At 34.7% G+C, this 17,232-nt stretch overlaps 1 protein-coding gene across 6 annotated transcripts in view; it reads left to right on the top strand.

Annotated features, from left to right (window-relative positions):
- LOC105458893 (nuclear receptor coactivator 7) overlaps window positions 1-15,516 on the top strand; it is an 81,004-nt gene extending 65,488 nt beyond the window's left edge. For all 6 annotated transcript variants that reach the window (XM_011704493.1, XM_011704496.1, XM_011704494.1 and 3 more), the window contains 3 exons: window positions 11,034-11,315; window positions 11,963-12,132; window positions 12,219-15,516. In XM_011704493.1, the coding sequence (XP_011702795.1) occupies window positions 11,034-11,315; window positions 11,963-12,132; window positions 12,219-12,354 (588 nt within the window). In that variant the 3' untranslated portion in view covers window positions 12,355-15,516. The remainder of the gene's footprint in view (window positions 1-11,033; window positions 11,316-11,962; window positions 12,133-12,218) is intronic.
- Window positions 15,517-17,232: the final 1,716 nt, after the last annotated feature.

Raw genomic sequence — 17,232 nt, forward strand, 5'->3', positions numbered from 1 at the left:
TTTGCAAATTTATTCTCGAAACTTTCCACAGAATTGTATAATCGCAAATGACATCGGCGGTTATGCTTTGAAAGACAAATGGAATCTGTGGAAAAGATTTATTTCGAAACATTAGTTCTTGTCGCAATGATTAATAGAATAATAGTAGAAATGAATTTTGTAATGTTTATAAAAATAAATTTTTCTCTTTGTTTCGCTTTGTTTTAACAAAAACGTCGGGACGCATCAATTGTTATGAAGAAATTAGGACACCGCGCGTATTCTGTTATTATTATTATCGCTATTAAAGTAATATAAACTTTATGGACCAGCGCTTTCAAAGAGAAGCCATTTTAACCAAGTTGCTGGCAATTTAAATTAACTAAATGGATTATTAAGTAGCCGTTTCTCTTTCCAAGTTCTAATTATATTAATAAAGAAAAAAATGTCATTAATTGTGAATTAGTGCTAATCGATTCTTTATATTTCTTAGAATTTTTTGCAAAACTTTACAAACTTAAAGCGATTAACTTAAAAAGCTACAAATACATAAATTAATCGAGTAAAATAGATAAAATATACCGACTAAGTAAAATTAGATAAAATATGCTTTTAACATTGATTTTTATGAAAATTTCTATTAATTAGGACAAGTGCATATTCCCGAAGTTGTACGTAATGTATTTTATGCACTGGCATAATAAACATGACTCGGTGTTTATGCAGTATCAGCATGATTACGTTAATTTCTCGTGCTTCTTAATTATATTGATTTAAAAATTATCGTTAGAAACTGAAAATTGTTATCTTCATGTTTTTATCAACATTTTTTGGAACTGATGACTCGTGACCGGTATTATCTGTATAAAGATAAATTTTTATGTTGCATCATACTTTTTATTTCCCTGTTAAATGTACATGTATACATGTGTAGATTTATCATCTAACTTATTTTTTTCGATGAATTTTTACCGAGAACTTTCTTTCAATATCAATCTTTTAACATTTTTTGTATGCTTTTTGTGAGTGACGAAGAGTATATTTCATACCTTGTTCACAGAATACCGGAAAGTAAATTAATATTTCTACTTATTATATAATTTATTCACAATATGATAACGAGTCATTACAAGACATTTTTTCCAGCAAGGAAACATGTTATTACCTCAAATAATGAGTTAAATAAATAATTACATCAATGATATAGGCAGTTTGCAATTTAAATGATCTGTATATTGATAACTTACTTTTTAAGAAACCTAAATTGTTTGTCTTTTTGTGAAACTATTTATTTTTTATTGATTATAAAGTAAAAGAATAGCATAAAGTTTAATTTGGGAAATATATATTTGTCGAAAGATTTTCGAAAGATTTTGATGTAATCGTGCATTTCATTTAGAAAAATAAAAATGATGTAATCTGTATAATTGTCCTCATAATAGCTGTGCTGTGGTCTGTTTAGGAATGTTGCGATATTAAAACAGCACATTTAATATGGAGTGGCATTCACTGACGTGCATTCAAATTGCACAAGCTCATTAAACTTTCATATTTATTTCCCTGCCGTTATCTTGGAATTGTAAAGGAAATCGGCGGACATTTTCGCGCCGCGCCGCCGCGCCGATTGTCAATAACGATCGCAGTCACCCTTCGCAATCTTTTGGTCAACCGTTTCCCGGTCTCCTTGAATGTTAACATTCGCGGCTGGCTTTTAATGCCTTTTATGAACTTTCCGTATGCGGGATGATCAAGTTTCTACAAACGATTATTTCAGAGAGTATACATTATGTATCTTATAATTATTTCAGGAAGAAAACGAAATGTTATTTACTTCGGAGCTTAAATAATTTTGTAATATGATATCTCTTTTATTTCTTTCTTTTTTGTATAAGAAAAGATGAGTCTCCAGTTCCAATGAATTGATTCATGAGCTTAAATATAATTGTTACATTCTGCATAAATTTAATGAAGAGTTGAAAATAATAGTAATGGGACACTTGTTCTTAAATATATGCCTAAGTATTTTGACATATTTTTTTTTTGTAGACTGACGTAATGCGTAGACTTACGTAATATCGCGCAGTCAAAATTATAAAAGCGACGTCGTCGCTTTTTGCGAAATTATATAATTTTGCTTAGCTACTTACGACATAAATGTCCTCTGTGCTCACGCATTATGTCCCACAATAACACTCCTCGCGTAGCAAACTGCCAGGAAATTTCGATTAGCGGATCACGTTGTAGTCGGTTCGCAAATTGAAGGCAATTTATGGCCGGCTCCGCGAGCCTTATTATCTCCCGTAACGGGTGATCTATATTTCCCAATGGTTTGGCCGCTTCCGTCTCGCTTCGATCTTAATTAAAGTTCAATTAAAACACAAATAAATATGATTCTCATCAAATCCTTTCGCTTGTAATCTCTGAATAGAGATTACGTAATACATCTGTGCGATGTCTCCTGCAAAGTTTTATGGACAATCTTCGCAGTTTTATTGCATAATTCTGTTTTTTTTTTTTACGTTTATCGCACAGAATATCGTTTCGTTTACCAAATAGATGTATACGCGTATGAACACCCTATGTATAAACTCCTGAAGACTGAAATCTTCATCAACTTGCGCAAATTAGCGGCATTTAATGTTTTTCCCATCTCTGATTAATGATGGCTTGTCTCGCCTGGTACAAGACAATTTATTCATAAGATTAGCATACGTAAACGTGACTGGACACGATCACGATCGTATCAGAGTAATCGGAATACATAGTTGCCGCGGGCGTCTATTTTAATCTAACGATGATTTACTCTCAGCTTTGGCAACACATACATTTTAATCGTGGAAAATCTTTACTCGTGAAATGAAGACAGCGTGTATGATAAGCGATCGCGCTAACGAGATATCCGTAGCAACTTGTTAAAGTAATGCAATGTTTTCCTGAATCGCTAATCCAGGTCGAACGATAACATCTTAAAAATGATAAACTTGCTAGAACTCGTTAAAACCTTATTTTTTATTCGTTTCATTTAAAAGAAAGTAGTGCCTCACCACCCTCCAGCTTTGACAAAATTTGTTTTAAATTTAAAACTATGCAATAATGATTAATTAGACAGCACCTTACTTATATCTTATTGTTTTATTTGTTCTTATTTTTATTAAGTTTATTTTTTCTCATAAACATTACTAGGTTATCAAATCATTTATCGTTAGAGGGCAACTCTGGCGTATATTTAAACTTTTATATTATGATATGTTGTATGTTAATTTAAGAAAACCTTCCTAAGTTATATTTTTGTCCTTGTATAAAAAAAAGAATGGCTCGAACCTCGCAGGATAAGTATACGGAAATCCATCCGAAATCTCATAATGGCACACGGAAGTTCGTTGTTACGAGCGTCATTTAAAGGCAGTTTTGGCAGATCGAATGACAAACCGCGGTGGCGTCTCTCCTCCTTCTCGGCGTGGTTCGTTAATCCAGCCCGCCGCTATCAGAGTCGCATCAGGACGGCTAGGAGATCGAAGGACGATCGCGCGTGAGAATAATTCACTCGAGGTCAACGTGAGCATTCGGCGGGAATTTATGTATACTTGACATTAAGCAGGAAGAAGGGAGACCGGAGACGGATCCCGATGAAAGGTTTTTTTTTTGCGCAAAGTTTCTCGCGCGATGGTCACTGAAAGAAATCGGATTGTGTGCCTCCGACATTATTCAGTCTCGAGCGATTCGTCCTGCTGATCGCACGAACCTCGCAACTGTCGCGTGATCCTTTGTACGCGTAAAGGAAAATTCGCGTGAAAAAAATTTCACACCTCTCTCAGTCCAATCGGCAACTGAATCGCGAATTTCACACGGCGTAATCGTAACACTCAATTGGAACACTGAAAACGGTAGCGCGATTTGTGAAGTCGCAGTTCTTAGTAAACCTCGATATATTAATCGACGATTTAAGAAGTTCAAGGTTTAGTGAAACTACGATAACGTACGTCTAGACTTTAATTGTGTCGAGAATGACTGTCGATCCGTGTCCCATTCTGAATTATGTCTTTCAGCATTCGTCCAGAATGCTTACGGTGAGTTTTATTATCAGTACACATAATTCCCAGTTATAGTAATAATTTTGTTACTCATTTATGTTACAACATAAGATACTATTAATATGCTTTGTACAATATTTGAACATAATATTTAAAAAAATTAAGAAATATTAGATTATTTATGTTTTGAAACTTAAATTATTCGATATCCATTAAATCGTCATTAATTGTTAATCATCGAAAGTCTTCATGTTTTTACGATTGTGTAATTTACAAATAATAATAATAATAATAACACAAGTTTTTCCATTTGAATACGATTAGATAATTAGTGCGGCGAAAATAATTACGTTATTGTAATTTTTTGCTGCTGCAATTACCATATACAGTGTTCTTTAATTGAGCTTAATTATCATCATTTATAAACATCTACTCGTCCAAGAAATCAGTCCAATTAATCTTAAAAAGATTTAGATCTTTACGCACGGCCTTTAAAAGAGGCATAGTGTCGTTTCGACGCTCTTCTGTCAGATATTTCCCTCAAGCTAAGAGCGGTCACTGTGAGTGTGCAATTATTCTCACGAGTCTGCAAATTTAGTTAGATGTTATTCTTCGCGTTTCCTTAATGAGTAAATTGCAACATGGATTGTTTATTACAAAAACAAACATATGTCTTAAAAAATAAGACATTCCAAGAGCAACAAAATGCTTACAATTGTTTATTGTCTGATTTTTGCTTTATACGATAATACATTAGAAGCGAAATTTAAATCTGGATGGTTCGTAATACGTTAAATTTGATATGTTATTTTCGCAGGGAAGATTAGTTAATTTCTTTGAGCTATTTGTAAAATGATTAATTTATGTTTTTTCTGCAGTTACCAATCCAATAGTGAGATTGACTAATGCCCGACTAATGGGCTTTTCACGGTCGTTAACCTGTCAAAGGAATGGAACGTGTTCTTCCGCGTTCTATTTTGATACTTGGCTTGTACGTATCTGAAAAGAAGCGTTAAGGATGGTCTCTTGTAGCTTATTTTTCTATACGAGCGTATAGAATACACGTGAAAGTCTCACCTTTTGTGACGCATCACGTGGAGTGCCTTCATTGTGAGATTGTTTTTATCGCACTATTCTCGCTAATGGAAAGACCAGAAGTGAAAATAAAAAGATTCTCTATTGGATTTTTTTATAATACCAGTTATTAACATCTAAAATATATATAAAAAAGATCTTTACCATAAAAAATTTTATTAATCTTTCATGTTAGATTTGCCTCGATTATGTATTATATATCATTTTTTACAATAAAAAGATTTGACTTATGATTTAGTTAAAAATGTGTTTAAAGAGTAATGTAGCTTTGGAGCACTCTGTACATACATATGTTTTTCGCAAAATTCTTTTAATTCGCTCTTATCTTACGATGACCTCTACGCGGAGATCGATTAATTCTGTATTTCTCGGATTTCAGACCGTATACATAGCTGTGTTGTTGTTGTCATTGCATCGCTTGTTATAATAATCGCAAGGCGAATTGAATATTATAAATTGCGCGATGTATTACTTTATTTATACTCATCTTATAAAAATTTCTTGTAAACAAAATCTTAAAAGGTATACTTATTATACATATACTATAGTAGTACTTTTTAAGATTATTCTTTTTAAATAAAGAAAAACTGATAAAATTCTTTTTAAATAAAAAGAATAATCTTAAAAAGTACTACTATATATAATAATATAATAATAAGTACTTTTTAAGATTTCTTTTACAAGAAATTTAGGCAAATTGCAAAAAGAACCGTGTTATTTTCTTGTTTCAAAAGTAATTCTGATATTTTTATATATAAAACATAAGAAATTATTCTTTCAATTGTAAATACTGATATTTATTACATTAAAATCATTAATAAAAATTTTATTATCCTCATTTCGCAAATATTGAATTTAATCAATACCAAATTCCCGATGACATAGCATAGTTTATATTCATATTCCGATATGTAAATATGTGTGTGTACACACATACATACACACCAGGTAATCAAACAGTCGTATAGTTTTTAACAAAACTTAACATTTTAAGAAATTTATGCAATAAATCAGCTATTGATTGAAACTAATATGTACGTCATAATGCAGATTAAAACCTGTGCACTATCAATATAAAACAATTTCTGAAAGTGTCTTCTAAATTAAAAACTGCACAGACTTTATCTAATATTTATTGATTCCTGTGTATCATTATGATTGTCAAATATTTTTATTTGTTCAATATTACTTCGATTTATGTTAGTTGTATATTTGTTATATATTTGATTAGACATAGACTGGTATTCATAATCCACTTTTATATTTGAGACCGTCTTAAGACGTCATAAATCAATTAGAAGTCATAGCATTTTAAGACATTACTTAAGATGGTTTTAATATAAAAACAGAATATGAATACTTAATGAATCTATAGATTTATTATTTTCAAGCAACTCGCTTGTCCACAGCAGAAATTGTTTCTTCCAATTAATATATTCGTACATATGAAACGTTCATATTAATAAATATATTATTGATTCAATTTGGTATTGATTAAATAGTATCAATATAAACAGTAGTATATGTGGTACTTATCGATTATTTTAATGTAATCCTTAAAATTAATTTTGCAAATCTTATTTTACTTATTGATTTGGTTATTCTTCGTTTATGTTAAATATCTATTCTTAAAACGAAATATTTTGTTGTATAACTTTTTTAACTATTGATATAAAAATAATTGTGTTATAAAGATGTTGATTTTATTAGAATATAATATCTCTGGATACATACTGAAGAAATCAATATATTAAAATATGAAAAATAATTAATCTTTACAAAATAGGCGACAGATCTTCGCGTGGTACTTTTTATCTCTATAAATGTTATAGTTAAGAAATTTTTTATAACGAGTCACTATCGTTCTCCCGGTCAATTTATTAAAAAGCTGATAATTGCATTGGCTAACGAGCTGTTTGCGCGGAACATCTGGAATAGCATGTCGCTATCAAATTAAAATTAACGCAATGCATCCAGTGAAGTGGTCGATAGTGATAATGAGCTTTGAAAAAACTTCGCAGTGAAGAACTGATTGACCGGCAGTGACAACATTTTTATATCTGTCCGTGTAAGAGACGAATGTCAAAAGTACGATAGGCTCGTTACAATCTTGCATACCGCGATAATGCAATCTTTATGTATAAATAAACGTTTGGCTTCTCTTCCCGTGTAGAAACATGGAGAAATAATGTGGGGTCCAAGATATCAATTTCTCTGAATCTTTTTTTCTATAAACCACCTTCCGAGGAGAATTTGCGATATATATTAACTTATCTCTATTTGCATACTTTTATTTTTTAATTTTATTAATTAATGATATTTACTGTTTTCCAAAAATTTTAGTGAAAATTTTAATATCTTGATGTGAATAAAATACATATATCAGAAGCAAAAAAATTTACTTCTGACAAGGGACTATTTAATTAAAGGGAATTAAAGGGAATATTTAAATTTACTTCTTACAAACTGCAGCTACTTACAAACTATAGCTACAGCATAGAGAACATTATCCAAGCATCTTGACTCCCTTTGGATCACTTTCTACCCAAAAATTAGACCGGAAATGAAATAAATATAAATAATAAAATAATAAAATAAATTTTTTTTTTAACTTTTCGATAAATTATCCAAGCATCTTGACTCTCTTTGGATTACTTTCCACCCAATAACTAGACCGGAATTAAAATGAATACAAATAATAAAATAATAAAATAAATAAAAAATAATAAAGTAAATTTTATTTCTTTTTAATTTTTCGATGTTTGTCATAGAGAAAACTTATTTAAAAACATTTATTTTATTATTTTTTTATTGGGTCCCTTATGAGATTCCCTAATCTGTAATATCGATCATATTAATATTAGCTATAACATATCATTATGTTTGTGTATTTATATAATATATATTTATAAACTAATATAACTTTAAAACAAAAATTTAAATTTAAGAAAAAAATATTGATTTAGCTTTGCTCAGCCCCTCTAGGTTTGTTGATCTTTCTTCTCGTTAGACATCTTAAATGTTAGAATAACATCATCTGACGGTGTCAAGGCAGCTGCCATTCATAACAAAACACTCGTATGAAAGCTAAAATTTTTCCAATCGCGAGATCAAAGGTTATCGGAATTTTTTGTGTCTTTTTATACAAAGAAGACAGGTTTGCTTGATAATGACTGATAATGTTAAAAACACAGCAGAGACAGACGGCGTCTTTTTGGAACATAATTTTTCCGTAGTGAGCTCATAAATAATATAAATAATGAGAACACACGTGGTAAGATAATCGATGTTTAATATGCCATTCAAAATGTCATTACATCGTTTTTGTTACGCTTATAACATAAAATCCATTGTACTAATTTAGTGATTTATTACTCTTGCATCGCAAAAACGAACTCAACGAACAAGTGGGGACTTTATTTATATATTTCCGCGATAACCTATGATCCAACTTCGTTGTTCTTTTGACGTCATTCGGGTATTCTTTGAAAATTCAATACTTAGCTAAAATAAAATATGTAACATGTGTAATAATGAATTTTTCCCGTGTTTTATCTCGAAGTCTATTAGAAGATGAAGCCCATCAGCAAAAAAAAAGAAAGTAAAAATTTCAAATTAATTTTGGAAACTACGTATCGGTTGGGAGAAATAAAATAAAATTTTTTCATGAATATTGTATATCTGTAGACAGTGTAATAGATTTTCGTTCCAATGTAAAAGAATACATACATCCAGGCGTCTCCCATTCAACGTATGCTTTATGTGTCATCCGCACTGTAAACATGATATAATCATTAATGTTAATTTTATTTCCCTCATTCGCGCGTCTTCAATTAAGCAACATCTACAACAGCTGTCAGAAGTACATTTTGTTGTCACATGTAGCGCGACACAATCAATACTAAGAATTATCAAATTATGCCAATTTCGGTAGTAAGAACGGTACACAATGTAAAGTCGTAACAACCCGTGTCGCCAGGCGTACGTGAGAATTGTTATCGAACTTGTCGCCCTCAGGAATATCTTACGCCGTTGCTTCATTATTTGAATCAATCGATGATGGACCTCTCCAATAATTTAGCACATGATAACACATCGTGTCGCACATTAACGATGCATAGCGTTGCCCACGGATCAGTATTTCTACTTAACGGGACATAATGTTTTCATGATTTTGTGATTATTAATAATATAAAATGCATACCAAAAGTTTGGAAATACTTTTCAAAATTAACATTTTTAGGATTACTTATTACTTGTTCAAATATCTATAACAATATACTTTTTTTTAGCAATAATTCTTCAAATCCAATAATTTTTTTTATAAAATTAAGAACATAGTTACATAATTACATAACTTCGTATGTACGATAAAAAAACATATCTTCGTTTTTATTGGTGTTTCCAAACTTTTGGCTGTGTACATTCAGCATCATAATTTTTATTGCATTTTCAAACTTGATTAATCGCTTTGTTGTATTATCTTCCTTAATTTTCCTCTGTTAAACATTTCATAAAGTGAAAGGAGTGTAAACAATGTTGTAAATGTAATTACATTTTGATGTAACATTAGATGGGATATTGGGATGAAATGGAAGAGTAATAAAATCATGCAAATATTAATATTTGTTTCACTCTTAAATAATTTTTCTTTTTATATTTAGATTTAATATTTGTTATCAAAAAAATATTCATTATTTAATATAATTTCATAGTAGCTATTTAAATTCGATTAAGTACTTTTTAAATTTGTGATCTTATTAATTCATTGTCTCGTTCGTTTCAAGCCTTAATTATTCTACTTAAATCTATTATAATTCCTATATCTACTTGACATCGGTATCTAACTCATCATTTATGCACCGACTTTCGGGTTCAACGCGATACAATCGATATGGTGTCCAATCGCTCCGATACGATTTTATTTTAAGGCCGTCCGTTTATATAGTAGCTTCTATAGTTTGGGTTCCATCATCGGCGACTCTCTGTATGGGATGTACACCGCGCGACATTTGCATTCTCTCGCGCGCGTGTTGCATTATCATGCGTGGCGCGAAGCTGAGCGACTCCATGTGATGGCGGGTAACGAACAAAAGTGATTTAATATCGGCACACATTTCACGGTGGCCTCCCACGTTAATAATTATCCGGCAATTGACTTGAATAAACGCAACACCCACTGCGGTTACGTGAGATTGTATTAACGGAGTACAACACGACACTTGGATGTGGTAGTGCCCTAAATGTGCTTAGATTTAGTTAAACCTGAGGAGGTCAGAAGCCAAAAGGACGTCAAAATCATTTCATTATTAGCAGCACATTTTCATGTTCGAATTTCACGAGAAAAATGAAAAATTCCTCGAAACTATTCGGGATTTCGAGTCAGGTGGGATAGAACTGAAATATTTGTTTGAAGGTAATTCTAAATTCGTTAACTTATTATCTATTAGATTTCATGAAATTATGTACATTAATTTTATGTATCTATAATAAGTTGCAATTATAGTCATCAATTATACTTGCTAAGAAGGCAATGTTACGTTTGTTTTAATATTATGACTAATCATTATTTTAATATCTTGCCTGACTCTGATCCGCTCGACTTTTAGAATACTTGAACATTTTTTATTCGACATATCCAGAGTAGACATCATATTGATGCATGTTGCAAGATAGTTTCTGTGTTTAATGAACGTTAGAAGAATATTTCGTTCCACACGTATCTCAAATATCGACAATCGTGCCGTCTATACATACTAATAGAGCATCGTTTAGAACATTATTCACATCCATTTGTGTCACAATCATCTTTTCATGGAATCGAGAGATGACATTACTTCTTACCTCCTCGATTAGAATTTCGCGATATACGTATCATAAAGAGTACGTTCAGAGGATACGTTAGTAAATGATGCATTGTCTTCACAGGTGCTGTCTATGAGCGAGGAGTTCAGGCGAGCTCTTTACGCGAACAGTGCCATTTCTCTGGATAACGACGTCATCGTGCCCGATCTCATTGGCACTACGGAAATACTCAGCGATGAACACAGGGAACAGCTCTGCCGACATCTGCCCGCGAGAGCGGAGGGTTACCAGTGGACTCTCGTCTTCAGCACCAGCCAGCATGGCTTCAGTCTGAACAGCATGTATCGAAAAATGGCGAAGGTCGAGAGTCCAATCCTGTTAGTTATCGAGGACACGGAGGGCAATGTGAGTTTTTCTGTTCCTTAATTTGATCTAGAAATGGAAAGAGATGATTAGTTTTTGATCCAATGATGCGACTCCGAAAAATGAATCCTGGAATTAACACGATCACGCTTGTGACTGCAAACATTTTTCTTGGCGTTGTATTATGTTAGCGTCAGATTATATATAGCATTCTATATGTGGTACATATCAAGAAAACAATTGTTAAAAAAAAATACAGTATTTAAAATATAATAGATAGATATTTATAGAAATATAAATAGATATTTATACAAAATCGTGTGAAAATTGTTGAGCCAATGATTTCTCGCGCGTGTATACTATCAGAAAGAGAAAACTAATTATAAGTGGAAAGCATTTAGTCTAGTAAAATGTCGAGGTCAACTGACTTAATTAATCCGAAGTAAAAAGTTCTGCGATTAACATAATTAGTCTGAGCAAGAGATTAACATGGATTTTCGCGAAGTTGTGTTTGCGCGTTGACTTACTTTCGTGAATATCCTGCATCCGCGCAAACTGGTTTATTGCTAACTCGTCCACTCGGATGGTTTATTTGGAGTAAAAACGAAACACAAACGTCAAATAATCTTTTTCTCGGTTTTATCGTGTGTGCATGTCGCAGCCTTCATGAGCCACTTTTTTCTGTACAGGTGTTTGGTGCGCTGACTTCGTGCTCCCTGCACGTGAGCGATCATTTTTACGGTACCGGCGAGTCCCTGCTCTTCAGGTTTACGCCGAGGTTCCAATGTTTCAATTGGACCGGGGACAACTTGTACTTTATCAAGGGCAACAACGAGAGCTTAGCAATTGGTGCTGGAGAGTAAGTTACCTCTCATTTCTCTCAAAAATACTACTGTTCTTAAGCTATTGGATGAGAACTTGACGGAATTGTATTCTCGTTTTTAGCGGCAAGTTTGGGCTCTGGCTGGACGGTGATCTGTATCAAGGCAGGACACAAGCCTGCAGCACATACGGCAACGAGCCGTTGGCGCCGCGCGAAGATTTCGTCGTTAAAACATTGGAATGCTGGGCGTTCATATAGGACATGGCCTCATATCCCCAACCGGCCACTCCTTCGTCGTCACCACAGCCTAATTTAACCTGAACGCGAAGCCTTACGAAGGTTTCGCTTCCCCAGGAGAGATTAGAGGAAGACTAATGGATTCTAAGGACATTGTCGGAGGAGTTGAATCGTGTCGATGACGCTGATTAACTCGATTGCCATTTGGGAAAATCTCGCCCAGTGTTAGACAGGATGATTCTCCGAGGAGAAAGGAATGAATCGTCAATGTCCGCACGAAGAGATAACGATGGCGTTGCCTGAAAATGGTGAAACCGACAAGAAGCAGCCTCGAAAGGGATGCGGACGGTAAAAAGAGACTGTCGTGGCCCGAAGTTATGCGATCATAGCGCGTGATAATAACATGCCTACTTGCATATCGCATAGCTACCGATTATCGTTAATTGCTCCCCGACTCCTCTGTCTTTTTTTTAAGTTGGCGTATTTATTTTATTTTTTTTAATATTCTGTTAAATGAGATCGTCACTCATTAATTTGATTTGCGGTTATTGTGAGTTGACCGAGAGTCGAAGAATTATGATTACTTTGTATGATAATCGTTACTTCGAACTAGTCGTGAGTTTACACATCTAACGCCGATATAAAGATAATTATGGTAATGATGACAATGATGATGATGATGATAATGATAATGTAAATGCAGATGATTATAATAACGGCGATGATGATGGTGATGAAAGAATGAAAGTGTGAATGATGTGGATGGTAAATGCGAGGCGAGAGATATAACGTTTGAAAGAAAATTTACAAATTCAATACGATGAAGATGCTAAAACTAACAGTTTGTTGATGTGTAGATAATGTAGATAGTAAATGTAAATATATACATATATACATATATATATACATATATATACTATGATCATGTTGCAATGATTGATTTTTGACGGTACAAGTAGAGAGAACTCTTTGCGGAACACTGTGTAGCTCATCATGTATAATGCAGATGTTTATTGAGCCAAGGCAAACTTACACGACACGCATATACATATTACATGCATACACATGAGGATTGATACACAGATTACGGGAAGCGTGCTCTCGCGCAACCGAATAAATGATCCATGATCTGAGAAAAATAAATGTAGTTTTTAAAGAAAAAGATACCTCGAGCTGATCTTACGATTAGGAGAGGAAACGAGAAGTCAATGATGTTGCGGATTGACTCGAGTCAGAGCGTATTCGCGAATCTTGTCGTCGGTAATCTAGTAAATGTGCTTTTGAGTCACGAGTGACCACAACGAACACACATGCCTGTGCCTGCTTCGCTCTCTTTGTCTCCCTCCGCCAAGTATACTCGCAAATGTTAAACCGCGAGTACTTTGAGCGTGAATCTTTCTACCAGCGTACGAATTCCCTTGATGCAAAACGATCAATCACTCTAGATAGCACATCGGACGGAGGATTCATCGCGTTCTACTCGCGTTACGATGCTCTTTTAGACCTAGTCTTTGTACGACCGTATACAACACAATCACACACACTGTCCGAGCTTATATAATCTCTATCGCGCGAGCGTCGCCGAGTTATTATCGAGCGTGTGTGCACTCGCCCAGCTCTATCCGGCGCGCCTCGTGTCAATTGGCAAAGGGAAAATGAGAACAGAATCCTGTACGCGCGCAAGGCGAGCGATTCTCAATCGCGCAGAAAGAAGAAAAGAGAAGGTGCGCAAAAGTGCGTTTTAATCAGCTGTCCCGATATCGCGCGAAATCGCGCGGACGAGTTTTTCTAACACGTTGAGTTACTAGCATCGTGCTGAGTTGTGCAACCATTTGAGAAGGCCCACTTTGGCGCGTGCCACTGACCCACGACGCAACAACTTTGAACGAATCGCATATTTTGTACCACATAGACCTAACGACGACACCGCCATATATATTTCTCTCCTCCTCCCCATAATTACTCTAGATACAATTTCTACTCCTATGACCACGCGTTGTATTGTTTCTACATGCGATTACGGCTCTCGTAATCTTAACGAAGGCGTCCCTCTGCCGGTCGGTTGCCGATCAGCGGGGGCCGCGTACGACGACCAAGAGTGCATATTATACTTAACAACAACAACACACAACATGCAAGCACAATAAAAAAAAACACACACGCAAAAAACTTTTGATCTATCTTTACCTCTTTCTCACACGTGACACACGATCCCTCTCTGCCGATGTAACATCGGAGAACGTTCGAAAGACTGAACAGTCGATCCAAGATATTCTGGGATAAGACCCAAGTGTTCGCGCACTGGTTACAAGACGCACTAAAAAAAAAAAATAAATAAAAGAAAAAAATAAAAGGAAAGAACAGAAGTGGCAAGCGCGTGATCAGAGTCGTCGACTGGGCAGAGTATAGTGTGGCACTTACTGAGAATTTGAAACTGACACAGTTCCAATGTTTAATTTTCCACGCGATGCGAAAATGGACATGGTGTAGACGTTAAAAAGTAGATCTTACTAAGCCTCATAAACTCGTCACGAGTGAGCATAGAGTCCGTTTACGCGTGCATGTAGCACGTAATTAGCGAGATCCTAATCTATCGGGATTTGTCTCTCAGTCCCATGATGTCGACGAAGCACAAACAAAGTATCAAGTCAACGTGCAGCACTACCGGCTTTATTAGTAGATTCGAATTTGTACACTCAATGCGACACATAGTAACACGTTGCGTACGATTAGCGTTGCTTAGAGCGTAAATTAGTTTAGGCGTAATCATGTGATATTAAATGAAAAAAAAATGAAAAAAAAAAGAGTTGCGCTCCTAGATGATTTATCGAGTCGCTTCGACGGTACCACATGATTGCACACGCGACATCGTCATGTCACACCGCATACACATACATACACAAAAGATAGAGGTCTTTCCGCTTCCATGATCCGCGAAGCGTGCGTGCGATAGTGGGAACGTTGCTCGAGAAACGGACGGATTCGAGATCCGCGGTCGGAAATAAATAGCATCGTGTGCGAGAAAGAGCGAAGTACGTGCATCCGACAGCAGGTGACGATAATGATAAGCCAAATGAAGGGAAAAGAAGTACTCATGACCCTCGCCTTAATGTGAAAAAAAAAATCAAGATGTCAATGTGCACTGTAACGAAAATAAAACATTAAGTATGTCTGGGAAACGAGCTTTTTGTTGATTCTTTATTTTTTTTCTTCGTTTCGTCGTTCGCACTTCTTATGTGTTTTTCTGTTGCCGTTTGTTATTCGCGTAACATAAGCAGAACCGTTGTAACAATGTATGTGCGTGATCTTCCGGTCGGCCAATTCCACCGAGACGAGCTCGGTAAGGTCTATATTGTGTTTCAGCACCGTACCGTAAACTTTGCAAACGAGAAGTGATAAAGATATCTATAAGATTTAGTTTACACGCTTAGGGAGATATTACGAAATAATGTTTGCTAATTAATAGTTACATCTGTGTGCGTGATAGTGTGCCAGTCTTCTTGCACACACCCATTGTTACTGTACATCGTCGTATGTCAATGCGAATGGCGTTCCTCGCTATCATCTGAGAGTGAGATTTGCTTTTCCTCTTCCACAAAGCGTCTTCTGTATCGGATGTACGCGGCAGATACAGATTATCTAGAGTATTTCAAAGAAACATGCGGTACTGCCTCTGTAGAAGTAAACTAAAATCCAGTGGCGGATTACTCGTTAGATGCAGCAAATGTTTTGCAGTTTTACATAAAATAATTGAAATGATATACAATTGATAGATTAACACGCTCGTGATATTTAAATATCAAATATTCAAACTGTTCCTGTAGCCTTTTAAAATAATGTATTGATTTTATATAACATGTGAATGTTGAATGATTTCTGAATTCATTATTGTTTAGGGCAAAGTCTTTGGAAGCCTCGAGATGTTCCAATCCGCCACTGAATGTAAGAAATGGGACTAGAAAAAAAATATCCCAATTGTGTGTAACGAACGATTTCCTGTTGCATATATGTGTGGGCGCATTTCGCCCAGCGCACGTTTATAGAGGACACCTCCTGCGAGACTCTTTCAAGAAAAATCGTTAAATTAACTATCATATGATTATACAACTTTCGGCACATTGTATTTTTCGATAACAGAAGATACAGCTTTTACATTAACAGCGTATCGAACTTAGAACCTGAGAGAAGTGCCACCCTCTACTATACACATCCGGTTTGCGGATGCGTTTACGATGAACTAGCGTTATAAATATTTCGGAGTTGGAACACACAACCAATGTTGTTTTATTGCTTGGAAGTAAAACGAAAAATTACTGCGCGTTCTAATACAGAACACTCGTGCTTCTCTATGTCCAAACTGCAGAATGATAACGGTTGTGTTAATCTGAAGATTAGGATATACAGGGATATACAGGGTGTTCCATTTTATTCGTCACTCCAGTTCATTGATCAGTTCTTAATAATTATAATCGACTGTCGGATAAGTTACAAATTGATTTTTTCTTGGAGATGATTAATGGATGATTTCATTGCGGAAACGTTATAGACTAAAAAGATTCTTTGAGGATCACTTATCATGTATAAACAGATGATAAATTACTTTTACTAGCTTCCAGATAATATCTTAACTTGAATATTTAATATCAGAGAATGAATCAGTAACAAATTAAGAAGTATCCAAAGAAGGGCAAGTGAGCCTTGCACGCAATTAGTGCTAAAATTACATATATTTAAACAATAATCATTGTCACCCAAACGTTTCGGCTCCGCATTGAGCCATCTTCAGTGGGTAAAAAATACAAAAATTATTTCTTTCCTTCTACTTTAACATTAGCGCTTTGTTCTTTCACGCTCGCACGAAGGTCGCTTATCGCTCGTTGTGAGATCGTTCGTTGGACA

The sequence above is a fragment of the Wasmannia auropunctata genome, unplaced genomic scaffold (assembly GCF_000956235.1).
Source record: "Wasmannia auropunctata unplaced genomic scaffold, wasmannia.A_1.0 LD334253.1, whole genome shotgun sequence".
NCBI classification, from domain to species: Eukaryota; Metazoa; Arthropoda; class Insecta; order Hymenoptera; family Formicidae; genus Wasmannia; species Wasmannia auropunctata.